The 25283-nt window shown below is 36.1% G+C and overlaps 9 protein-coding genes across 9 annotated transcripts; 5 read left to right on the top strand and 4 right to left on the bottom strand.

Moving 5' to 3' along the window:
• Window positions 1-47: 47 nt before the first annotated feature.
• Window positions 48-875, top strand: RNA15 (Rna15p; the record flags this gene model as incomplete). Its single annotated transcript, XM_071051676.1, has 1 exon — window positions 48-875. One exon carries the CDS (start codon window positions 48-50, stop codon window positions 873-875), a length of 828 nt encoding a protein of 275 aa, XP_070907066.1.
• A 504-nt stretch (window positions 876-1379) lies between these two features.
• RIM8 (Rim8p) lies at window positions 1380-3503 on the bottom strand (the record flags this gene model as incomplete). Its single annotated transcript, XM_071051675.1, has 1 exon — window positions 1380-3503. One exon carries the CDS (start codon window positions 3501-3503, stop codon window positions 1380-1382), a length of 2124 nt encoding a protein of 707 aa, XP_070907065.1.
• Window positions 3504-4832: 1329 nt separating this feature from the next.
• RNJ42_01509 (uncharacterized protein) lies at window positions 4833-4994 on the bottom strand (the record flags this gene model as incomplete). The annotated part of the gene is made up of 1 exon (XM_071051674.1): window positions 4833-4994. One exon carries the CDS (start codon window positions 4992-4994, stop codon window positions 4833-4835), a length of 162 nt encoding a protein of 53 aa, XP_070907064.1.
• A 7168-nt stretch (window positions 4995-12162) lies between these two features.
• On the bottom strand, window positions 12163-12762 carry ALG13 (N-acetylglucosaminyldiphosphodolichol N-acetylglucosaminyltransferase catalytic subunit ALG13; the record flags this gene model as incomplete). The annotated part of the gene is made up of 1 exon (XM_071051673.1): window positions 12163-12762. One exon carries the CDS (start codon window positions 12760-12762, stop codon window positions 12163-12165), a length of 600 nt encoding a protein of 199 aa, XP_070907063.1.
• Window positions 12763-13264: 502 nt separating this feature from the next.
• On the top strand, window positions 13265-14488 carry RPT6 (proteasome regulatory particle base subunit RPT6; the record flags this gene model as incomplete). The annotated part of the gene is made up of 1 exon (XM_071051672.1): window positions 13265-14488. The coding sequence occupies one exon, from the start codon at window positions 13265-13267 to the stop codon at window positions 14486-14488; it is 1224 nt and encodes a 407-aa protein (XP_070907062.1).
• Window positions 14489-15350: 862 nt separating this feature from the next.
• Window positions 15351-18407, top strand: TIF4632 (translation initiation factor eIF4G; the record flags this gene model as incomplete). The annotated part of the gene is made up of 1 exon (XM_071051671.1): window positions 15351-18407. One exon carries the CDS (start codon window positions 15351-15353, stop codon window positions 18405-18407), a length of 3057 nt encoding a protein of 1018 aa, XP_070907061.1.
• Window positions 18408-18786: 379 nt separating this feature from the next.
• TYW3 (tRNA methyltransferase TYW3) lies at window positions 18787-19590 on the bottom strand (the record flags this gene model as incomplete). Its single annotated transcript, XM_071051670.1, has 1 exon — window positions 18787-19590. One exon carries the CDS (start codon window positions 19588-19590, stop codon window positions 18787-18789), a length of 804 nt encoding a protein of 267 aa, XP_070907060.1.
• Window positions 19591-20602: 1012 nt separating this feature from the next.
• Window positions 20603-21661, top strand: RNJ42_01504 (uncharacterized protein; the record flags this gene model as incomplete). Its single annotated transcript, XM_071051669.1, has 1 exon — window positions 20603-21661. The coding sequence occupies one exon, from the start codon at window positions 20603-20605 to the stop codon at window positions 21659-21661; it is 1059 nt and encodes a 352-aa protein (XP_070907059.1).
• Window positions 21662-22774: 1113 nt separating this feature from the next.
• MET17 (bifunctional cysteine synthase/O-acetylhomoserine aminocarboxypropyltransferase MET17) lies at window positions 22775-24100 on the top strand (the record flags this gene model as incomplete). Its single annotated transcript, XM_071051668.1, has 1 exon — window positions 22775-24100. One exon carries the CDS (start codon window positions 22775-22777, stop codon window positions 24098-24100), a length of 1326 nt encoding a protein of 441 aa, XP_070907058.1.
• Between the last annotated feature and the right edge of the window lie 1183 nt (window positions 24101-25283).

The raw sequence follows: 25283 nt of genomic DNA, 5'->3' as shown, positions 1-25283 counted from the left end.
GTAGCGGATCGCGGCAACAGTTGGAAGAAGGTAGAGACAACGGCATAATGAATAGAGGAAATGCGCAGGTACAGAACAACCCGCCATCGCGGGTAGTGTATGTTGGGTCTATTCCATATGACCAGACGGAGGAGCAGATATTGGATTTGTGCAGCAATGTGGGGCCTGTAGTGAGTCTGAAGATGATGTTTGACCCGCAAACCGGGAAGTCGAAGGGGTATGCCTTTGTTCAGTTCCGGGACCTGGAGTCTAGCGCCTCCGCGGTGAGAAACCTGAATGGGTACCAGCTAGGGTCAAGACTGCTGAAGTGCGGGTACTCCTCGAACAGCGACATTTCAGAGCAAGGAGTTGCTGTGAGCAATAGCGCGTATGAGGAGTTTGGTGATGGCGGTCCAACTGATAGTATAAGTGCTCGGTTTCCGCAACTTCCTCAAGGTGTGGATGTGAATATCAATATGACAACTCCAGCGATGATGATAAGTAGTGAGCTGGCGAAGAAGTCACCCGCAGAACAGAAGCAACTACTTAAATTGTTCCAAAATTGGACTAGGGCAAACCCAGAGGACGCTGTGTTGCTACTGCAGGAATGCCCACAGTTATCCTTTGTGATAGCTGAACTCTTATTGACTACAGGTATCAGTAAAGTCGATGAATTGACACAACTTGCATCTCTAGAAAGCAAAAACAACTCTAATAGTGATGGGAACACTCTAAATAGCGATGTCGATCCACAGGTACGAGCCAAACAGATAGAACTTCTGAGACAAGTCTTGCAGCTGAATGATAGTGAAATCGCAGTTTTGCCTTATGACGAGAAGATGATCATATGGGATTTGAAGCAAAAGGCACTCAGAGGCGAGTTTGGTGCTCTTTGACAATGATAATTATAAATAGTTACAAAAATTTGACCGATTTCCTGGAATTGAGATAATAATTAAATCAATTAAGTAGTTATGAAGTTTATTAGTCAATAAAGAGATATAAAAACAAAAAAGTAATGCATTTTTTCTATTATTATTATTATTATTATTATTGTTATTATTATTGCTATATACAATGCCGTATATGTTATTTATATTTGCGAGTGACATTAAAATGAAGTGACTAATTTTTAATATGTTAGGATGCTTATTGGTATTCTGGAAAAGATCATGGCTGTTTGATTTTAATACATTTTATTTCGTTATTTGGAACATGTTGTTGTTCATACTTTTGGAAATTTACAGGTTAACAAGTTAATAGAAGGAACATAACATTAATATCAAGTTAGATTTTGGAATGTTACCTTCAAACTATTATTATTTTTATTATTTCCTATAATACAATCAGGATACTGGGTTACAATTTATTTGCTTACTTTTGAAAAGTACCTGCTAATACTACATTAATGGCGGTTCACTTTCGAGCGCTTGCAATCTACGTTGCTCCATTTCTTGTTTGTCTTCATCAGAATGCATATCAGGATTTGGTGTATATTCCGGTACAGGCTGGTACGATTCATAATCATTAGAGGGTGCTATTAATTCATTAATATCAGCGTCATTGAATTCGGTAGTCTCGTTTAAAACCGGTCCTGGGTTATTAAAGTTATTTGTGTGGTTCTCATCAAAATCAGTATATTGAGCCCCGGTAGAGCGAACTTCAACTGATTGACCTATGCTAACGGTATTATTTATGCTCATTTGATCTTCAACCTCAGTTACTGATGATTTCGATATTTTATTTGCAGAAGAAGATCTCTGGGTGCCAATAATGGTCTCAATTGATAGCCCGACCACGTTTCTCATTTTTTTTAATCGTTCAACATCGACCATATCATCGAATATAATAGCCCTTTCGACTACATTAATGTCATTCATGTTATCCAAACCGAAAAATGCTTTTGTGTTAAGTACACCTTTCATCTTCTCTTGTAAACCATCAAAGGGTATGTCTAGTCCAGTAAATTTACCTGATTTACTTAACGGTTCATCGACTATAGTGGACATTTCAGAGTTTTTACGAGAGAGTGATGGTGTGTTTGAATCCGGAAACAGTACAGTCTTTTTAACCTTTTGCGATTCGGTAATCTCAGAAATAGGTTTTTCTCCGTGAGAATATATATCTAATTTTTTTGACAGATTAACTACCACCTCAACGTAGTACTGGAAGGAGAAGTACCTATTAAGGCCGGTCATTGTTGAGATTGCATCCACTGGCACTTTCAAGTATGTCAACACTTTTTCCTCTAAAGTCTCTGAATCGATGAATAAAGGCGAGATTGATTGGCAAATGTCTTTTCTAAATGTTTCCTTCGGTTCGTCTTTTTTGCCAGTGCCTACGTGACATATCCTTACTAAAGTGGTAATAATACCGGTAGGATGATAATATTCTCGGTAATGTTTTATATTTATCAAAACTGGAATATATTCTCCGCCGAAGTATCCTGTATTGGAGAGATTAACGGTAATATTGACTGATGTCGCGGGTACATCACTATCTTGTTCATGATTCTGAATAACATTTGCGTTTGACGTTGATGAGGTAGATGAGATAGTGGACTGTCGTTTCTCTTTGAATAATAATGAATTAGAAGATGATGAAATAGATGTAATAGAATGCCGTGGTTCATTTCTGCTGATCGAGCCGTTTTCTGTTGAACTGTCCTGGCTACCAAGGACTGACCTATGGTTAAATGCAAAGTCACCAATATCTCCGTCTTCCTGAATGGTTTCTACCGGGTCTACTATAGTTTTGTTTGCAATATGCAGGTTGCTGCTATTATTACTCACTGATTCGTTCAAGGCTAAAGCATGTGTCTTGTGTTTTCCTACCATTGCGGACGGTGCCAGATGTCGTTTGGAATTGGATACTAGTACAACGCTTTTAGGTACAGGTGACGGGAGTTTCGCGACGTCTATAGGCATCATAATATTAACTTTGAACGCTTTCTTCGCAAGCGGTTTCGTGACATCTATGAGGGACTCAAAGTAAGCCTTTAAGTAATACGCAATCGAGCCTCTTTCGAATTTGATGGAGGAGCACATCCGTTTACTGTGGGGTACTCTTATTCTGAACGGAAACCTATGTATACCTTTTGTAAGCCCATTCAGCTCTATACCTTTCTCCAGTAGATCCTCATAGTTAATGGGCATTGGGCTATGTCCTTGTGACTCGCCTTGTATCTCACCTTGTGTATGGCCTCGGGTATGGCCCTGCGTCTCGGCTGGGCCGTGCAATACGGTACTCCTCTCTATGAAATACTCTGCCCGTTTAGACTTGGTGTTCCCGTATTTCGACTTCACCTCACCTAGAAACGCCAGCCGTATCCTAATGTTACTCACGTTCTTCTTGAGCTCTAGCACCACGTCTCCAGTCAGCACATCCCCAGGTCTATACACCATATGTCTCTCCACCACATTAACATCCAACAGCCGCACCACACTGCCCAGTTTCCCAATATCCTTCTTCTTCCCTCGCGGCACTTCATCTTCCGTCCGCCTCAACTTCTTGAAAAAGGACATGTAGAATCTAATTTTTTTATTTAATCCTTTAGATTTCTTTATGGTTTATCAAAAAAAAATGCCAAGTCCCAAGAAATATTCTTATATCGTTATCGTTATTGTTATATTGTTATTACTGTTATATTGTATGTTATTATATTATAGTATGATTGTTGTTATATTATTGTTGCTATTATATTACTGTTAGTAAATGTTAGTGTTTAGTAATTACTAGTTTCGATACAAGTAATAAAATTTTATTTTCATCTTCTAATACTTCAATATATTGAATTAATCTTTTTTTGGGTTATATTATAGAAGGACCCATGAAATTTTAAAGCCTGTACGTATGTTTTAGTGGAGAGAGTTGCAAGTAGTGGAATTATAGAAGGGTTTTTTGTTATTGTCATTCCACGGAAATTGGAAGTTGGCGCAAAAAAAAAAAGGCTAAGAAACAAAGAAACAAAAAAATAGGAGTGGTGAACAGATTTTGCGCAGTGAAGAAAAGAGTAGAGAACAGATTTTGCGTTTGTGCTGAGAGTGCTTAGATTTACGAAAAGACCAACGAAAGTTTGGCAATACGGAGATTTAATACGCGAAACTTGTTATCCGGGATTATAATAAATGTATTTAAGAAATGATATGTGGGTAGTACTAGCTGTACGGTGGTTATTCTGGAGGGGGAAGAACAAAAAAAAATAGTTGTGTGGCTTAGTAACAAATGAAAGTAGAGAGCTTACCGCACAGAGTTTCCGCACAGAGCTTCCGCACAGAACTGCGTACCAAGAGGGGAGGGAAGAAAGAAAAAAAAAAGGATAGACGGGAAAGGATAGACGGACTCGGCAATTTCGTACGGTTTGCCAAGATAACACGGCAGGTAGAGAAAATCCACTGCGTAGAGAGAGAGAGAGAGAGAGATCCTGATGACACAGTCACGGCGGTGGGATCTTAAGAAACGACGTAGGGAAGAAAGAAAGGGAAAAAAAAAGGGGTGGGGGGAGTTCGGCAATCTTGGCATACCCAAAGAAAATAAAGAAAGAAAGACAAAAAAAGAAAGAAAGAATTGCAAATAACAGGAGGCAAAATTTAAGTGGGAAGAAAAGATCTAAACATTTGTACGGCCAATTTATGAGAAAAGAATATTGCCTTAGAAGAAGAATGTAACTAATAGCAATATGTATAGCAGACTGAGGAAAGTCGTAGGAGCAGGGGAGCCTGATCCTTGGTATTGGATGAGAGGAGGCATCGGACCACTTTTAACTGAGTGCGATGGATATGAGCAGCCCGCAGGACTCGTGACTGTCACCGTGATAGTCTTGTCCAAGGGCAATGAGTGGGGTGATGGCCCCGTTAAGACCTCTCTGGAGACCTCACTGGAGACCTCACTGGAGACCTCACTGGAGACCTCACTGGAGACCTCACTGGAGACCTCACTGGAGACCTCACTGGTCCCTGTGTGGTTTGAGCCCTCTCGTGTGGTCTGATGGTACGCACTGGGTTGAAGCTCGGCATTGCTATGGTCTTGTGCGGAACTGCCCACCACAGTGACCGTACTGAAACTGATGCTAGTACTAGTGCTGATGCTGATGCTGATGCTGATGCTGATGCTAGTGCTAGTGCTAATTATTGTGCTGGTACTGGTAGATGTAGCAGTAGCTACCACGCCTAGCTCCGTTATTGTGATATAAGACCACTTTGTACTATCTGATGAGATACTTTTGTTATATTGATAGGAGGGTTGTATGTACTTCGTCTCGGTGATTGTCACTTGACTAGGTACAGGACAGGACTGATGTGGTGCTGTGCTGGAGTTACTAAAATCGATAGTACTGGTGTTCATCGTTCCTGAGCTCGATTGACTTGGCAAAGGTAAATACTCTGTTATGGTAACAGGTACACAGCTACGATTCTGAACTTGGTAAGGCCTGTTCACCCTGTTTCGCGTTACCGATTTTATCTCAATATCGTAATACTCGATTATTGAGTTATCAAACCATCCTGGTACCATAGTAGTTATGGTCTCAGTTAAAGTTACGTAATCAGTAATCGTTGCATGACTGGTATTTGTCGTATATTGAACATGAACAGTGCTCTTAGTGTCATTTGCTACTAATGCAGTAATATCTGTCATAGTGGTGTAATCAGTAAGCGTTTTAAATTCCGTTACAGTCTCAGTAACCAAAACGGGTGAATTACTACAACCTATCTCTGTGGTGAAGTACGTTGTTGTGATATTGTCAGTTTCTGTTATAACTATCTTTTCGGTTTCGGTTTCGGTTTCGGTTTCGGTTACCCATCTAGTCTCATTTACATGTCCAACTACTATCTCAGTAACCTTCTCTGTCTCTGTAACATGGTCAGTTAGAGTAGATACTACAGTTTCTGTGTTGTTTACTGTAAAAGTGGCATCGACTGTATTCGTGAAATTGACGGTTATAGCTGATGTTGCATAATTAGTAGCTAGGTTAGTATTTGTCACTGTTATATATTGCTGAACTGTTTCATTAATATGAGCAGTTACAGTTTCGGTAACATAGTCTGTTGTAGTTTCGGTGGTAAGAGCAATAGTAGTTTCAGTTGTTGTCACAGTTATGTAATCAGCTTCAGAAACTATCTCAGTTCCTGTTATTGTAATATATTTTATATCTGTTGTGTACTCTTTATTTGTCTCTGTAGTATATTCTGTTAGATATTCAAAATTTGTTGTGAAAGCTATATCGGTGGTAGAAATTACCTCTAACCGAGTTTCTAAAACCGTGGAAAAAAGAGATATGGTGTTCAGGACCGTAACAGTTGTTGTTTCTAAATCTGTCTCAGTACTATATTCCAATTTGGTTTGTGTAGTAATTTCTGTTTCTCTAATATGATCTGTTGTTGTTTCTGTCTCCAATGTATGTTCCGTCTCGGTGACTGTAGCAATTAGCGCAGTATAGTCCGTTACTGTGACGGTTTCTTCAGATGTTTTTGTTCGATATTCTGTTTTGGTTTCGGTTGTGTTTATATGGTCAGTCTGTGTAGTCTGAATGGTGTTAGTAATATACTCAATTTCTATTTCAGTTTCAAATATTCGTTCCAATAATGTAGTGAGATCAGTTTTAGTAACGTAAACTATCTCAGTCTCAGTAATACTATCGGTTTGAGTAATGTTCTCAATTCTAACGGTGAGGTCCGTCAAAGTTGTATGACTTGTTTGCGTAGTATAGTCTATCTCTACTGAATAATTGGTTTTGGTGGTGTATCCTGTTATTGTCGTGAGTACTGTGAGAGTAGCCCGGTCTATCTCAACGGTATGGTCTGTTACGGTTATATGATCTATCTCGGTTACATGGCTCGTTTCGGTTATATGTTCTACTTCGGTAGTAAGTACTGTATTTGTATCTGTTATATGTTCTGTCAGAAGCTCTGATATATGGTCAGTTATATTATTCACATTTGTAATATTAGTATACTGGGTGATAAAAACTGAAGACGTGTCTGTCTGAGTTGTTGTAATAGACTTAATATCAACTTCCGTTGTAAAGGTTGTTGATATATACGTTTGCGTGATGGTAGAAGATTTAATGTCAACTTTAGTAGTGAAGGTTGTAGCTGTTTCTGTTTTTGTTGTAGATATAGTTTTGGTTTCGGAACAGACTTTTGTATTATCTTCGGCAGGTGGTCCAGGTGGTGAATATACTGGCGGTATTTCCGGAGGAACTGATGATGGTGACGGCTTCCCTGGGATGTTAACAATCACAGTACAAAGTGGACATAGTTTACTGATTGTCTTTGAAGTTATACGGACAGTTTTAGTGCCTTGTGATCTTATAGGAGTTATTATAAAGATGAGAACCAGACATATGTAAATTAGCGACATCAAATATTGATTATATTAAAATTCTTAACGGTTGATGCTAATTTTATGGTAGTGTACTTCAATTTCAAAATACGTAAAATAGAGCCAGTTCAGTAAACCTTTCAATGGGCTCAATAAATATAAATCTTCAGAGTTGATGGTGGTACGGATTTTCGAATATGTATTGCCATATCTTCGTTCCTATTATATGTTAAAAGCTACGTTTCCATTTATTTAATGAAAAATTTGTGGCGTTGAGGTTTATCACATTATTTCTTTTGAACAACCCGTAATAGTTCATACCTCACTATATGACTCTCATTTTTTAATTATTACGGCATAACGTTTCGTATAGTTCAAATACAATAAATAACAACTTTTCTTATGAAAGTTACAATGAGAGCTACGTATTAAAATGAAAGAAAAAATCAGAAAAAAGGTGATAAAATTAGAAATAATATATTCAATATTATAATTTCTTTATTGAATCATTATAATCATAGTATCGGTGTAGTGGATGGCCCACTATTTTGAAATGCAGTTTCTTAATATATTAACCCTAACTGTAGTTCGTAACAGTTGGTGAGGTCCAGGTAATTGAGCTAATTAGGCAATTTACATGATGTAAATGATTGATCTTTGGATAGAGATATAACAACGAAAGTGAGAACCTTTCATAATATCTTGACTATCTTAATATCCTGTCTAGCAGTTTTCTCCGCTAATATCGTAGATCAGATAACTGGTATATATTATTTCCACTTCGCTTTGTTCGGCGCGTTCTATGGAGAAAAGAAAAAGTAGTTAAACATTCCGAAGTGCGGAGAATGTTATCTTAATTGGCCTCAAGGAATATCAACTTCGGGCAATTGACAGAACTATTGATTTACACATTTCAAGTTTTTAAGATATATTATTATTTTTTTGTAGAATTTACTCTAAAACTCCTTCACCATAACAATAACTATGGAACAATGCAAAAAATGCATATATACTATCTGTATACATACACATGCGACAGGGGCATATAAAAAATATGAGATTGAGTAGTGTTCTTTATCAATGAAAGGACATTATGAGGTGCTACATTTATATCTTTTTATTAAATACCCAGTCGTATTTCTACGTACAGATAATTTAAATTACTTAAATGTGTTTAGTTTCCTTTAATAATGGGGCTAAGTAAAAATAGTTTGGTCACTAGTTTGGTTGTGGTTAGGCTACATTAAACGATCTAACACTGCTTAGTGCATTGAATTATTTTTACAGAAACAATGGAATAAAACACCCTTGGGCAAAAAGATAAAACTGGCTGAAAATTGAAGCACATGGCATAATTAACTCGTGCGCCAGAAAAATTGGTGGCATACATTGATGAAAGGTAATCTTCTGGAGTAGCATTATGATTGTGTTCCTACCAAATAACAGATATCCCAATAACTTAATATGGTTTCGTGGTCTAGTTGGTTATGGCATCTGCTTAACACGCAGAACGTCCCCAGTTCGATCCTGGGCGAAATCATTTAATTTTTTTCTTTTTTTTGTCGTAGAATATTTTTGTTTGATTTGTTTAAACTTAGTACCAAATCATAAAATCATACGTATTTGAACCTTAGAGTACTGGCATATAAACGTATTTCTGATAAAAAATTTAATTTATGTATACAAAGTAGACGAAAAACTATCCTATAAATATTAATATACACATTTAATAAAATTTGACAGCGGTGCTAAAGGTACCTTGCAGCATCATTTAGAAAACCGAAATAATATCAAATAGAAGATAGTAATATCTGTAGTTTACATATTTTTGGTAAGCGAGAACTTCGCAAATCAGCGTGATAAACCATTTTAGTTTATTCAAACCCAAATTGGTCTCTAAATACACCAACTAAAAAGTTACCTCTTTTTTTTTTCCTTTTTTTTTTTATTCTATCATCAAGTCATTATATGCTATTAAAAGTTTAACAACACACTCTATACATGTATACAAATCTATAATTTATGTGATTATTATTATAATACAACCAGCATTTAAAAATGCTTGCTCTCTTTAAACTTATGTATTTACTTAGCCAATGACTAATAAGTACAAGTTGAAGTTTCCTTCCCCAAAGAATAGCAATATACCTATTTTAGAAGTAGCAGATAAACTCATAGTTATCAAAATTAGGCAATACTTTTAGTATTGAATACAATACCTTAGAATTAGCCACATATCTTTAATGGTTATCAAGGTAAATCAACATTATATTGTTGACCTAAAAAGGATAATTGCATTTCAACAAATATTATTAGTGTCTGCCAAAACAAAATACAACAAATGAAGCACCTCGAACAAAGTTTCCCCACATTGTGAGGGCATAATAAAAGAGAAACTGCTTACACTTCCATTCTTTATAAAAAAAAGGAATAGCCATTTTTTTTTTAAAAGTTTTTTTATAACCGTGATATATCAGTGTTTCTACCCTAAACACTGATTCTGAGGAAAATAGAATAATAAATGATTTAACAGTTTGCTAAAGCCGACGAATACCCCATTCTAAAGGCTACTAGCTCCACACACTCCAGAATTCCATATTTCCAATAACTATAGCATGCTTAACTATGTTTTTCCCCAAAGACAGTACTAGCGCTAAATAGTTAGGAAGTAAAAGGAATATTGGATACCAACCACTTTTTATACCTCGAATTAAAAAACCTATACCCAAACTGACATTTCACTAAGATGTCTTTATTGATGGATAAAAAGTACAAAAGGGCGCCAAAAAATCCTAATAGCAAAATCTAATGTTGTCAGTATTGAAGATCATTCAAACCATGCAACAAATAAAATAATGTTATAGTTTTTTGGTAAGGTGCTTTCTGTTAAAGGATTTCGGATTCAATTCTCAATTACCAACTTTCAAAAAGCCAAAAACCACATTATAGTATTAATGTCCATTTTGTGTGTTCTATTTTCCTCACTTTTCTAAATTGTAAAAGAAATATTTAAAAAAGAATCGGAATAAGTTCATCAATCATGAAAACATCTACTCTTTATATACTTTTCATTTTTTTTATCCAAGATCAAAACCTAATTGAATGACTTAAAGTACTTACAACTAAACTGGACCCCACTTATTCACTAAAAGCACTAATAGTCAAAAGTGGCTTCAATACTTCAATTACTACAGCTTTTTTTGATGAAACGAAATATCAACTCCTATATTTTCTTATTTTTAGAATCCTAACCATATTATAAATTTGATTTAAGCCGCTTTAAACTAGTAGTTAGTGTAATGAGGAGTTGTGGGTTGCCATCTTGAATTCTGCATTTCAATATCAGAGCTGCATCAATAAAGAGTAAAGAAATAAAATAAAAAAGCAATTACTTGGATAAACATAACTATCCCGCAAGTTATTTTTGGAAACAGTTATTGTATACATATAGTAAAAAAACAGAGCCCGTTAACCCACCTATTTACTACGGAATGTAATAAGTGCCACCATAAAAAAAGCAGTTGATGCGTTTTAACGTTTCTATAAACAATTCCCATTAGTAATTTGAGGGGTGCAAACGATGAGCAACAGAGGAGATGTAAAGTAATACCACATGCATCAACAGGAACTAAAAAAAAGTAATAAATTAAGTGGCTATTAAAAGAATTCAATACCTAAAACAAATGTGCACATTCCAAATGATAAACTTCTTTTTTATTGTTAGCGTTAATCCCAAAAATAAATAGTATTTCTCAGAAATATGAGAGGGGGAGGAAGGCATTTCATTTAATTAGGAGGGATGATGGGGGTGGGAAACATATCATTATTACAAACAGCAACAGTGTTACCTCCATTGTGCACTACTACTTTCTTGTTATTTTTTAACTCATTTGCTTACTGCTAGTGGAATTATTCCGTCATTTAGGTAAATTGCTTTTTTTGTCCGATTTTAATATTTAGTGCCTACGAAGTTTCAGTGTGAAGAGAAAAGCGGATCGGAAAAACTTTAAAAAAGAAAAATAATATAAGAAAATGGATGATGTGGCCTGAATGGAAATAGATAAAAATTAAAGATGAAAATAATAGATTTGTATAGTACCATTTCTATTATAACCTCTTAAAATCCCGAACAAAAAAGGTTTATAGTCGTTCTCTCTCTCTCTCTCTCTGTTTTTTTTTTTTTTTTTTTTTTTTTTTAACAAAAATCAAAAGAAAACGTCATTAATCATTAATCATTACCATACCTGAAATAGTAATAATGGAAAAACAAAAACAAAAATTAAAACTAAAAGAAACGATTCGTAAAGAAAGTCTCGCACAACATGATCAAATAAATCGATGAGCTGTTAACTTCACTCCGGGTGTGAGGCTAGGTATTAATGTAATGTGGTATAGTCAATAAATAATAATGAGAAAATGAAATCGTCACCGGAAAAAATTATTCATAAACGCAGCAAAAAATCGTGAATGTAGGCTTATTACGCACGGAACATGCTCAAAGCAAAATACGTCATTGGAATATGAGATTAGAGCTTTGTTCTTTAGCCTTTCTCTTATACCAATTAGTCTTATAATTTGGACAGAATAATTAAATCAAAAAAAAATCCAAAAATAACAAAACAATAACAAATTAGACAAAGAATGACGGATCACTATTTTTTTACTTTTATTTTTATTTTTTATCTGTAAATTCAACGGAAGAACATATACTTCTACTCTTACAACCTTAAACATTCTCTAGTGATGGAATGTAACAAAACGTAGGAAAAACCATAAATTATTCTAAGTAGCTCGTTAGTATATAAATATAACATAGGGGTGATTGGGTGCTGAGATATGAGCCCTTTACTTAAGAATAAGTTATTAATAGACGATGTTCTTAAGCCTATTTAGAAACTCTTTATTTGGCTCATTTCTCAGGGGTCTCAAGCTTGCGCCTTTCAAGCTATCTATAGCCTTGCATAGTTCAGCCTTCTCTGGAGATATCGAGATAACGTGTCCGAGCTCTTCGAATTTATCTGCTGTTTGTTGCTGATGGTTATCCATCAATGTGTGATTTACAACCACAATTAGGGGCTTATTGAGCCGAAGGGAGTCTAGTATCGAACCAGTTCCTGCATGAGAGATAACCACATCGGCATGTTGATCAAGTAGTGAGACTATATCATTGGAGTACGGAAACCCTATAATCTCAAACCCGAAGGGCTTATCGCTTCTGAATTCGACTGCACTATCTACCCGGAGATCAACTCCATCTTGCAACACTTCATGTATCTTAAAACTATCACCTAGTCCAATACAACGTCTCTTAAACTCCTCACTATAGCCTTTACCAAACTGTACAACAAGTCTATTATACCCTTCCTCATTAAGACTCGTTAACACTTCTGTGCTCAATACGCACTCCACCAACTCCGGAAACGGCACAGTTGCACCACAAGTAACAAAACAACAACCAGTCATCCGTATTTCAACCACTCTGTTAAAACAATTTAACAGTTTGCTAAACGACGATGACACTAACGTATAACTAAAATATAAGTCACTACATATGATCTAACTTGAACGTGCGAACTTAACAAATTTCATACAGATACTAAGTCACCTGATACAAATACATAACACTATACGAATATCCGGGTAATAATATCATATGATTTAGCATCACATTCAACGAAATAATATTCAAGAAGGACAGAAGAAATGAACAAAAAAGGAATTATGAGGAGCCTGTGGCAAAATAACGATTTGAATTTTTATTCAGTGAGATCCCCTTTGCTAATTTATTGAAGGGTACAACTAGGCAAGTGCTAACCTGTTTGTATTATATCACAAGCATTGAGGAGACTGATTCACAATCCAAGATACAAAGGAGATATATAAACTGGTTTTTTTTTCTAGGACTTGAATTAAGAAGAGATAAATTTTAAGGATACAATAAGATTCAAAGAAATATATATATATAATGACTGCTGTGGTTGGAAATGCGCCAGTGTCGATGAATGTGCACGAGAGTGGTATTAAGCCTTACTTTGAGCACAAGATTCAGGAGACGGAATTGATGATCCGTGCTAAGACGGAGAACTTGAGGAGATTAGAGGCACAGAGAAATGCATTGAACGATAAGGTGCGCTTTATCAAGGACGAACTGCGTCTTCTACAGGAGCCAGGGTCCTATGTTGGTGAGGTGATTAAGGTTGTCTCTGACAAGAAGGTCCTGGTCAAAGTACAGCCTGAAGGTAAATATATCGTCGATGTAGCCAAGGATATCAATGTCAAGGATTTGAAAGCTTCTCAGCGTGTGTGCCTCAGAAGTGACTCTTATATGTTACACAAAGTACTAGAGAACAAAGCAGACCCACTTGTGTCACTGATGATGGTTGAGAAGGTGCCGGACTCTACCTATGATATGGTTGGTGGTTTGACGAAACAGATTAAGGAGATAAAGGAAGTTATCGAACTGCCAGTAAAGCATCCAGAACTATTCGAGAGTTTGGGTATAGCACAACCAAAGGGTGTAATTCTATATGGTCCTCCAGGTACAGGTAAAACACTGCTAGCTAGAGCTGTAGCACACCATACAGATTGTAAATTTATCAGAGTTAGTGGTGCCGAATTGGTGCAGAAGTACATTGGTGAGGGTTCACGTATGGTCCGTGAACTGTTCGTTATGGCCAGAGAACATGCACCATCCATTATCTTCATGGATGAAATCGATTCCATAGGTTCCAGTCGTGTTGAAGGTGGTGGATCTGGTGGTGGTGACTCCGAAGTGCAAAGAACCATGTTGGAACTATTGAACCAGCTGGACGGGTTCGAAACGTCGAAGAATATTAAGATTATTATGGCCACCAATAGACTAGATATCCTGGATCCAGCTCTGCTGAGACCCGGTAGAATAGACAGAAAGATTGAGTTCCCACCTCCAACAGTTGCCGCAAGAACCGAGATTCTCCGTATCCACTCCAGAAAGATGAACTTGACTCGTGGTATAAACTTAAGAAAGATAGCCGAGAAGATGAACGGCTGCTCCGGTGCCGACGTTAAAGGTGTCTGTACAGAGGCCGGTATGTACGCCCTAAGAGAAAGAAGAATCCATGTCACCCAAGAAGATTTCGAGCTCGCAGTAGGTAAGGTTATGAACAAGAACCAAGAAACCGCAATCTCCGAGGCCAAGTTGTTCAAGTAGTCGGTTATTTTTTCTGAAATATATAGTACATATATTACATTACATCAAAAAAAAAAGATAACCTCTTCTATAAGAATATCAATATATATAACATAGAATCAGGTGTGTGCAAATATAAATATCCATAGCAATCATAACTCACAAATACTTCATACTGTCAGTGTATTTAAACAAGACCATTGTTACAGTATTTCGTCTGAAGTGATAATACCTTTGTCACCCTTCCAACGCGAGCATGACGGCCAATTTTTAATTTCTTTGAAATTTGACGGCCTTCTTTTTTTTTTTTTTTTTTTTTTCAATTTAAGAGAGAGTTACACTAGGATTGGTATTCTGTTTCAAGTAACTAGGCTATTAACAAAGGAATCTGAACCCAGTTCTTGAGATCGATTGAGCACTTCCACTGGTCTATCACCAATTACAATACAAATTAAAGAACTACTTTGAAAAATAACTCGAAAAAAACTATATATTTTTTATTCTTTGATTTCTTCTACCCCCCATAAATTATAATAGAAAGAGTTGAAACATATAAACTTCGTTTAGCTCCTCACTATTAAAACCAATTGAGCGGTAATTTGAAATAATCAATAATAAAAGATATATTACTTTGTTTTAAAGGAGGCTATAATTCACAAGTAACTGAAAAAAAGGTGAACACTAACTTATCTCTATCTAAAACTACAAAAGAGTTAAAAGATCTTTAGATAATAGAAATCTTTTATTTTTTTCTGGGTTTTATTAATATACTCAAGTGGGTTCATTCATTTTAATTTATACGTAAAAATTAAACCATAAAAACAAAAACAAAACAAAAACAAATTACCTAAACGTTTGATAGATTAATACTACAAGAAATATCATGACTGATCAAGAAGGAGTAAAGATCGAAAAGGGTGAAGTTCCTAAGGTTGACAGTGCACAAAAGTTCAACTCCCGGAAACCCGAAGATCACCAACACAGCAATCAATACAGTGGAAGTAATATAAGTGAGGGTTCTAAAAGTGGCTACAATAACGGAGGCAGAGGGAACTACCATAACAATACTAATAATTACAATAGAAATTATCAATCCAGAGGGAATAGTAATAGATATAACAAATATAATAACAATGCCGGTGGTAGAAATAACTCCCAAAGTGGGACCATGTCACAAGGTTATTACAACAATTATAACGGTACAGGTAACAACAGATATAATAACGGATACAATAAGCATAGTAGAAGCCAGCAACTGAATTCAGCTGCATCTGGTATGCAATGGGGTGGATATTACGGTAATCAAATGTACTACTACCCACAGGGTATGGCTGCTATGGGAAACCCAGCTGGTATGGATATGGCAGCCATCATGGCAGCTCAACAAAGTATGATGGGATCACCACAACCAAGCTTAAGCCCTCCTCCACAGCCTGTAACGCCGCCTACTAAAAAAGTTGAAATCACGAAGAAAACTGGTGAACACTTGGACCTTAACGAAATCAGAGCTCAACATCAAGCTAAGGTTGCCTCAAGTGTACCATCTGACAAAGATGATGAAAAATCTACCCCTTCTGAATCTAAAGAAGTTACTCCACAACCTGCAGAAACTATTGCCACAAAGGAAGCCACTCCTGAGGCTGCACCTGTGAAAAAGGATGATGCCTCTGATGTTAGAAGACTATTCTTGGAACAGGTCAAGCTTCGTAAAGCCGCTATCGAAAAGGCTAAGAACGGAGAGTCCCCAGATAAAGATGCTGCTGAAAAGCCACTCGAAAAACACAATGAGGAAGAAGAAACATCTGAATCTAATGTCGAAGTTAAGGGTATAGAAAAAAATGAAGATCACAAGGAAAAATCCAAGGCTATCGAAACAACTGAAAATGCAGAAGATGTTACGGCCCCAGAGAATGCTTCTCCAGATGCAGACATCGCAGAATCAAAACCTCCCACATTTGCTGAGCTTTTGAGACTTAAGAAGCAAAAAGCCCAAGAGGATCTAGAGGTTACTGATGAAGTATCAAGTGCAGCCCTCGACAACTCTCAAAATATGGATAATGAAAAAGTCGATGCCGAAAAAAATGCAGAGGTAGAAGTTAAATCTGCAGACTTTGAACGTGAAGTACCAAATAAGACAGAAACAGTTGAAGATATTAATGAACAAGAAACAGCTCCTATAAAGAAGGTTATTCTAGAAGATCCGAAGGGAGAGGATCACTCAGGAGATACAGAGGATGATGTTACACATAATGAATTTAATGAACCAACAGAAATTCCAAGCTCCACTCCTCCTTCTGATATATTAACGATGTCTCAACTTTTAGAAAAACTGGAAAAAATACCTCCTGTTGAAGATATTTATTCTTTCAGCTATCCATCAGATATTGAGAAACCAAATGAAAAGTACAAGAAGGAAAAAGTCAAGTACACTTATGGCCCCAGCTTTTTATTGCAGTTTCAAAGTAGAGTTAAGGCATTTCCAGATGATCCTTGGCAACTAAGTACTGCAGCAAAGATTGTTATTCCACCAAGCATTTCCAAATCAAAGTCCAGAGATTCTAATAGATTTAACAATAACAGTATGGGCGGCCGTATGAATGATTTCAGAAATGGATCATTTAGAGGCATGGATATGAGAACGAATTCCAAGGCAAACTCTAAAAGAAAATCTAAAAGAACTATGGATGATAGAAGATCTACTAGAACTTCGTACACATCCAGAAGGGACCGTGAAAGGGCTGCTGAAGAAAGGAAAGAAGAAGATAGGAAAGCCGAAGTTGCCCCTCTTGTCCCAAGTGCAAATAGATGGGTTCCTAAATCAAAACAAAAGAAAGAGACTGAAAAGAAACTGGCTCCAGATGGAACAGAAATGCTAGACAAAGAAGAAGTCGAAAGAAAGATGAAATCATTATTGAACAAGCTTACTTTGGAGAAATTTGATCCAATTTCAAATGAAATGTTAGCCATCGCTAATCAATCTAAATGGGAAACTGAAGGTGAAACTTTGAAGTTGGTTATTGAACAGGTATTCCATAAAGCTTGTGACGAACCTCATTGGTCCTCTATGTACGCTCAATTATGTGGTAAGATTGTTAAAGAGTTAGATCCAGAAATCAAGGATGCTACAAATGAAGGTAAGGTTGGTCCTAAATTGGTTCTACACTATCTTGTTGCTAGATGTCATACTGAATTTGAAAAAGGTTGGACTGATAAATTACCAACTAAAGATGATGGCAGTCCATTAGAACCAGAAATGATGTCAGATGAGTATTACCAAGCTGCTGCTGCAAAGAGAAGAGGTTTGGGTTTGGTACGTTTTATTGGTTTCTTGTACCGTTTGAATCTCTTAACAGGTAAAATGATGTTTGAGTGTTTCCGTAGATTAATGAAAGATCTTACAGACACTCCTTCAGAAGAAATCCTGGAATCTGTTGTCGAATTACTTGATACTGTTGGTGAACAATTCGAATCCGACAGTTTCAGAACCGTCAATGCAACTTTGGAAGGTTCAGCTCTATTGGACAGTCTATTCCAAATCCTACAGAACATTATTAATGAGGGTAAAATCACTAGCAGAATTAAATTCAAGCTTTTGGATGTCAAGGAATTAAGGGAAGTAAAGCATTGGAATAGTGATAAGAAGGACTCAGGTCCAAAGACTATTCAGCAAATTCACGAAGAAGAAGAAAAACAACGTGCTCTGAAGAGTAATTCTAGACAAGCCTCTAGACGTGTAAATAACAGCAACATGAATAATAGAGACAGCAGAGATAGAGGCTACTACAGAAGAGATAACCAAAATTATTCTAAGGATAACTTTACCAATACAAGAAATCCCTCTACCAGATATAACAGAGATGAGAAGAAAGAAGAAAAAGCTCCTCCTCCAAAAACAACTAATATGTTTTCTGCTCTGATGGATTCCGAAGATGATGAATAGATATATCCAATAGTTCCAATCTAATCGAATCGTTTTAGATGTTATTAAAAAAATTTATTTTCATTTTATCCTTCTGCATTAATATATTTATGCTGACTCTAGTAGTCTTTTACCCATTGCATATTAAAGTTAATTTACTCTGTATCTAAAGTCTGAGGTTGATGCATCACGATCAATCCGTTTCTTTTCATGCTTTTATTTACCAATTTCATTTCTTATATATTTGTGTTTTAAAGTATACCTATAAATTTCTTATAAATATCACGCCTTTAGCTCTAAAGAGTACAATATCCTATATATATGGAGTATATATAGCTATACTTAAATAATTATTCCACTATACGTCGGTATGCCATACTTATTTAATTCCTATAACAGCTCAGGTTTGTTCTTTCATCATTCTCTGCTTTTCCAAACCCTCTCTGCGTTTCCTCTCTCTCCTTGCTTCTTTACTTTCAGTATGATTTTCCTTCTTACTAACTTCATTTACTTTGAGTATCATTTCACTTTCGATCTTACCATAAAGTTGATCCATTTTTTTACTATTTTCAGAAAATTTGGCCTTGGTCATTATGTCTAGAACTTTAATATAATCTGGGTTACAAATTAGTTTTAGAGTACCCTTGTTTTCGTCCACATATCCGATTGGAACGTCCAGTTTTATATTTATTCTTATAGCTACAATGAAGTTAGATCCGATACCACTTTCTCTAAAACCGCAGGACATTGCAGTGTTATATAACCTAGATGCCGTCTCAAAATCTCGGCATTTTACATGTAATATGAAAGGTTCATATTTATATAGAATCATCCTAGAGCTACCATCGGGGTAAACTTCTATAGAATCAGCGTCAACCTCCCATGTGATTTGCTCTTTTTCTGTAACCCTCTGAAACCAATTGTCTACTTCATCAAGCTCATGGCTAACAAACAGCCATTTACCACCTTCACCTTTACCACCAACTTTTATATCACCATCTATAGCTTTAGTTCCTTCTATAAACACACTAATTCTTCCAGAGCAAGAAGATGTTGTCACCATATCCGGCGATTTATTTATAAGATCAATAATAGGTATACATAACCGATCAATCGTACCTTTTGGAGATAAATCAGGTCCAATAGAGTTTATTTCTTGAAGAATTGCATTCTTTTTTTGGTCAAATGGGTTTTGCTTAGACATTTTTTAACAGCGGATTATTTATATTGGTTATAATGAATGTTAAATATAATATAGATGTAATTACTAATTTATATCAATTAGATGTTTGCGATGAGATGGATTTTCAAAAAAAAAAAAAAAAAAAAAAAAAATTCATTAAAGCTGAAAAAAAGTGAATAAGCATAAATTAGTAAAAAATTAGCACTCACGATGGGGGTCGAACCCATAATCTTCTGATTAGAAGTCAGACGCGTTGCCATTACGCCACGCGAGCTTACTATTTGTTGAGATTGTTACCTAAATAACATTAATATATTAATGTTGAATAACTCACTTTCCTTGCTTGAATATTTTAGCCGAAGAAGAAAAAGTTGGAAGAGGCAGAGAATAAACTTTAATAGCAGAGGTACAATGGTAAACGCGCACCACCGAAATTACACTAGCATAGAGATAGTACATTGCTATAACTAACAATGTCAGGTTAGGAATAAGTATTGAATATAAAATTAATATATAGCTTTGGTAGAATGTATTGACAATATTTCCCAGTAGATGATGTGCTCCTTTTATTTTCAAATTAACTATTATTTGCTAAAAACGCTTGAAATCACATTTCTTGTTTTGCTATTTACTATGTCGACAGTGTAAAATTTTAGAGAGAAATAAGCAGCAAGTCAAAACTTTTAATAAGCAACATTTTCACTGTCCATATCGTGGGACATCGAATTTTGAAATATATGTTTGCTTAAGAGATTATTTTATAACGGTGTAATTGGATTTTCGGGGTCCAATTAGCATTTTAGTATGGTTATCCAAGAATAATTTAAAAGATTCGTTAGTTTCAAAGAATATTAGATGTCCTGTCCTTTTTTTAGAAAACGTATAAATAGAAGGTCAACTTTCCATTTTCCATGAACTCTGGAAAAACATTTCCCAACTTCTTTCTGGTTTTAAAAATCAATTTTTACTTATTAAGCTTTGTATTCATAATTATATATATCAAAACAACAACAAATTAACCCAAAAAATCAATATGAAATTTTACAACTACTTACAGTTTGTGCAGCTGTTGTTGCCAATGGTTTTGGCACATGAACCTCAGTTTATCACTGTGACTGAAACAGTAAAGGAGGACTCCAGAACTGTTATGGTTCCGATTGTCCCAAACACAGTTACTGTAACTTCCTGTGCTCCAGTTACTGTCGCTGTTCCTATTGTTCCACCAACTACTACTGTTACCGTTACTCCTACTAAAGCGACTCCGTTCAAGAGACCATCGTTGGTCAGTAGAATGGCCGGTGAAATTAACTTTATCTTTGGTATTATTGGTGCTATGAAAACATGTCTTCCAGACAACGGTGTCCCAGTCCCTCCCGGCTGGGCCAGAATCCAATGCTCTTTCTACGTTTTTAACATGTTTCTTTCCTTGATTATTAATATTATTGGAGCTAAAGACCACCATGAATTTTGGAAAAAGAGACAACAACAATGGAGAGAATGGGAAAAGCAGTATGGAAATGCAATTGGTGACGACGATTACGATACCGACTGTGAAGAAGATTACAATGACGATGACGAATCGTATAAAATGCAAAACAACGGTGATGTTACTTTCAAGGCCACCAGAATCATCATGAATGTCCTTGGTATTCAAGTTGTGCCATTCAAGAACGAGACCACTCTACAAGAGTGTGCTCATTATGAGTTTACCAAGGAAGGGTACAAACACATTATGGGCCCAGAGTTAATCAAAGGTACCGTCTGCTTGACGCAAAAGGGTATCCGTACATTCGAAAGATTACGTGAGGATGGAACACCATACGATTCTCCTTACGATAAGCTCATGAAGAAGTTGAAACAACCAGTATACTTGAAAAGATTCGAGAAATACATGGGCGATTTCCAGAACAAGAAGACTCTAACTACGTGGCAAATGATCAACTTCCGCGAGTACACCCGTGATATCATGGAACAGATGACATATTTGAGTGATGAGCTTGCCTCTGGTAAGCCACACGATCAGATCCACATCGTCATCAACAACAAAGACCGTGTCAACCCTGAACCTCTCTTGACCATGAATATTTTGTAAATCTCAATGTGTCTGTTACTTTCTTTTGTTATCCACTTCTACTCATTACTATTATTTTTCTATTTCTATTTTCTATAACTATTATATTTACTCTTATTTACCTATATTATTTACAATTATTTAACTATTTACTTACTACTTACTATTTTTAATAATACTAAACTATTTTCAACTATTCATTAAAACTTCAATACATTTTGTACTATTACTATGAAACCGTATACGAGAAAACGTGACTACTAAAATTAAATAGGATCAGGTGCCTTCACACCGTTCATAGCTACAAAGCCACACCTTTTGACAGAGAGTCACGTGTATGCATCCTTTTAGTCGCGTACCCCTTATTTTTTTTTTTTTCATCTCTGACAGCAATCGCCTTCTCTTCCCACAAAGAGATGTCTCTCTCTTCGGGTGTTTAACAGAACATTTCCATTTTTATTTGTGAAGTGTGTGTTTTTTTATAGCTTTTTTTTCGAGAATAATTTCGTGTGAGTGTGAGTGTCAGTGTGAGTGTCAGTGTGAGTGTCAGTGAGTGTGTAGGCATTTTGTGGGCATTATAAACCACGCTGACTCGAGTCTCTCTCTCTGTCCCTCTTCTTGAGTGAAGCACAGTATTAAAGCACAGTTAAAGTCAGCAAGTAATGTCGGGCTGCTATTGCTCGGATTTGACTCAGAGATTGAAAAGAAAAGAAGAGAACAGTTTTATTATGGCAAGATGGTCGTTTTCTCTTCAACTTTCACTATCGTGGGCCACAGTTTTTAAGGGCCTTTTTCATAAATACGATTTCCCTACTATTTCTACCAGGTACCCATGCTCGAAGAACAGCAATTAGACCGACAGAGACAATTACATACAATTTTTAAAGGAAAAACAGTGTAAATGTAATCATCATACACAATTTTTTTCCTATCGATTTGGGAAAACCCTTTTGCCTTTTTTTTTTCTTTCACATATTGGTATATAAGTAAGAGTGAATAGATATTTATAGACTCCGCTTTTCTACATGTAATTCTTGTCAATTCTTGATATAATGCTTAGTATCCCTTTTACTCTTTAAAGATAAAGGATATCAAAACAACAACAACTCCTTTTTGTTTCAAATATAACTACAAATGCCTTCCCATTTTGATACTGTTCAATTGCATGCCGGTCAAGAGAACCCAGATGACAACAATCACAGGCCAAGAGCTGTTCCTATCTATGCCACAACTTCTTATGTCTTCAATGACTCCCACCATGGTGCACAATTGTTTGGTCTAGAGGTACCTGGTTACGTCTACTCTCGTTTCCAAAACCCTACAAACAATGTCCTTGAGGAAAGAATTGCTGCTCTGGAAGGTGGTGCAGCTGCATTGGCCGTCTCCTCTGGTCAAGCTGCTCAAACATTGGCCATCACTGGTTTGGCTCACAATGGTGACAACATCGTCTCCACTTCTTACCTATACGGTGGTACTTACAACCAATTCAAGGTCGCATTCGGTAGACTAGGAATTGAGGCCAGATTTGTCGAAGGTGATGACCCTAAGGATTTCGAAAAGCTTTTCGACGAAAAGACTAAGGCTGTCTACTTGGAATCCATCGGTAACCCTAAGTACAATGTCCCAGATTTCGAGAAGATCGTTGAAGTCGCTCATAAGCACGGTATCCCAGTAGTAGTCGACAACACCTTTGGTGCTGGTGGTTTCTTCTGTCAACCAATCAAGTACGGTGCTGATATCGTTACCCACTCCGCTACTAAATGGATCGGTGGTCACGGTACCACTATCGGTGGTATCATTGTCGATTCTGGTAAGTTCCCATGGAAGGACTACCCAGAAAAGTTCCCACAATTCTCTAAGCCAGCTGAAGGTTACCATGGCAGTGTCTTCAACGAAGCTTACGGTAACTTGGCCTACATTATTCATGTCAGAGTTGAACTTCTAAGAGATTTGGGTCCAGGTATGAACCCATTCGCCGCTTTCATGCTATTACAAGGTGTCGAAACTTTGTCTCTAAGAGGTGAAAGACATGGTCAAAATGCTATGGCTCTAGCCAAGTGGTTAGAGAAGAACCCTAACGTTGCTTGGGTCTCTTACCCAGGTCTAGAAAGTCACTCTCATCACGAAAATGCTAAGAAGTACCTATCCAACGGGTTTGGTGGTATGCTTTCATTTGGTGTTAAGGACTTGCCTAACGCTTCCTCTGAAAAGGATCCATTTAAGTTGGCTGGTGCTCAAGTTGTTGACAACCTAAAATTGGCCTCCAACTTGGCTAATGTCGGTGATTCCAAGACTTTGGTCATTGCTCCATACTTCACTACCCACGAACAATTGACTGAAGAAGAAAAGCTAGCATCTGGTGTTACTAAGGACTTGATCCGTGTCTCTGTTGGTACAGAATTCGTTGATGACATCATCGGCGATTTCGAACAATCTTTCGCCAAGGTTTACGGTAACTAATTATCATAAGGCTATTGTCTATCCTTCCATTATTAAAAAAAAATATTTCTATTTTCCCTTCAATTCGTACCAATGACTATATGTAATTAACAGTAAGGTATAAATTTGCATTTAAAGATATAATAAAATAAAAATAAAAATAAAAATAAAAACTATAAAATACCGCCAATAGTAGCTATATGCCTATAATTTCTTTTTTTGTGTTGCTTTAAAAAGATTCTACGATTTGTAAATACATACGTAAGGTCTGTTATACTATACCAATAAAATAGCCCTATTCTATAACCCAAACTTTTATAGTTGTTGATATCGTAATATAGCCGAAGAAAACACTAGAACACTATAGCTCTACGATCAAGCTGAGGTATAATGATACTATCACAGGTAAAAGCATGTACTACTCCGCATCTAATATAACGCAATGATGTGGGAGGTCCGCGGGCAGCCGTTCGGGTGCACTTTTTTTATCAGTCCTCGATATATCACATAATCCCGCCTAAACCAAGTCATTTTCCTAATTAGGCATTATATAGTAATTACTTAATTATCGATATTTAGTAACATACTCGAATAATGGCGTTTACAGTTCCTAATTCGACAAATTTACAATATACGATACCATATCCAGTAAACATATTAATTCCACGAAAATTCCAAATTTATACAATTAACTACGCTCGATAATCTCGAAATATTAAGATACCAAATTAGGCAAAGATAGTGTATCCGGGTAACCAGTAATTTTGTAATTATATGCCTCTTTTAAGTAATGATATGCGAAAAAAAAAAGACTAGCTTACGTGATTTTTTTTAATTTCTGATTTGGCTGCGCGAAAATATGCCTCTTCGCTAAAGCTGATTTTTTGGCGGACTTAGCACTATATTATTTGTTTATGATAATTCATTTCGTGATCCAGTACGCAGCTTAAAGTAGACATTTGGCGATTACAATAGTATTTTTAATTCGATTATCAATCAATAGTAATAAGAGCTTAAGAATATAGTGTATTAGGTATTGATCATCATGTGAAAAATATTTGAAAAAAATAGATATATAAAGAACCATTGTAATTATTATTTAATGCTTTTATTTGCAATTCTCTTTTTCTTATATATTACTTATCTTGTATATATAACAATAAAACATTAACAACTAATAGTTTTAATAACTTAACATATAACA

Source organism: Nakaseomyces bracarensis (assembly GCF_045282275.1).
Source record: "Nakaseomyces bracarensis strain CBM3 chromosome Unknown Scaff7_0, whole genome shotgun sequence".
NCBI classification, from domain to species: domain Eukaryota; kingdom Fungi; phylum Ascomycota; class Saccharomycetes; order Saccharomycetales; family Saccharomycetaceae; genus Nakaseomyces; species Nakaseomyces bracarensis.
The sequence above is the reverse complement of the archived record's forward strand: the minus strand, read 5'-3'. Positions and strand labels throughout refer to the sequence as shown.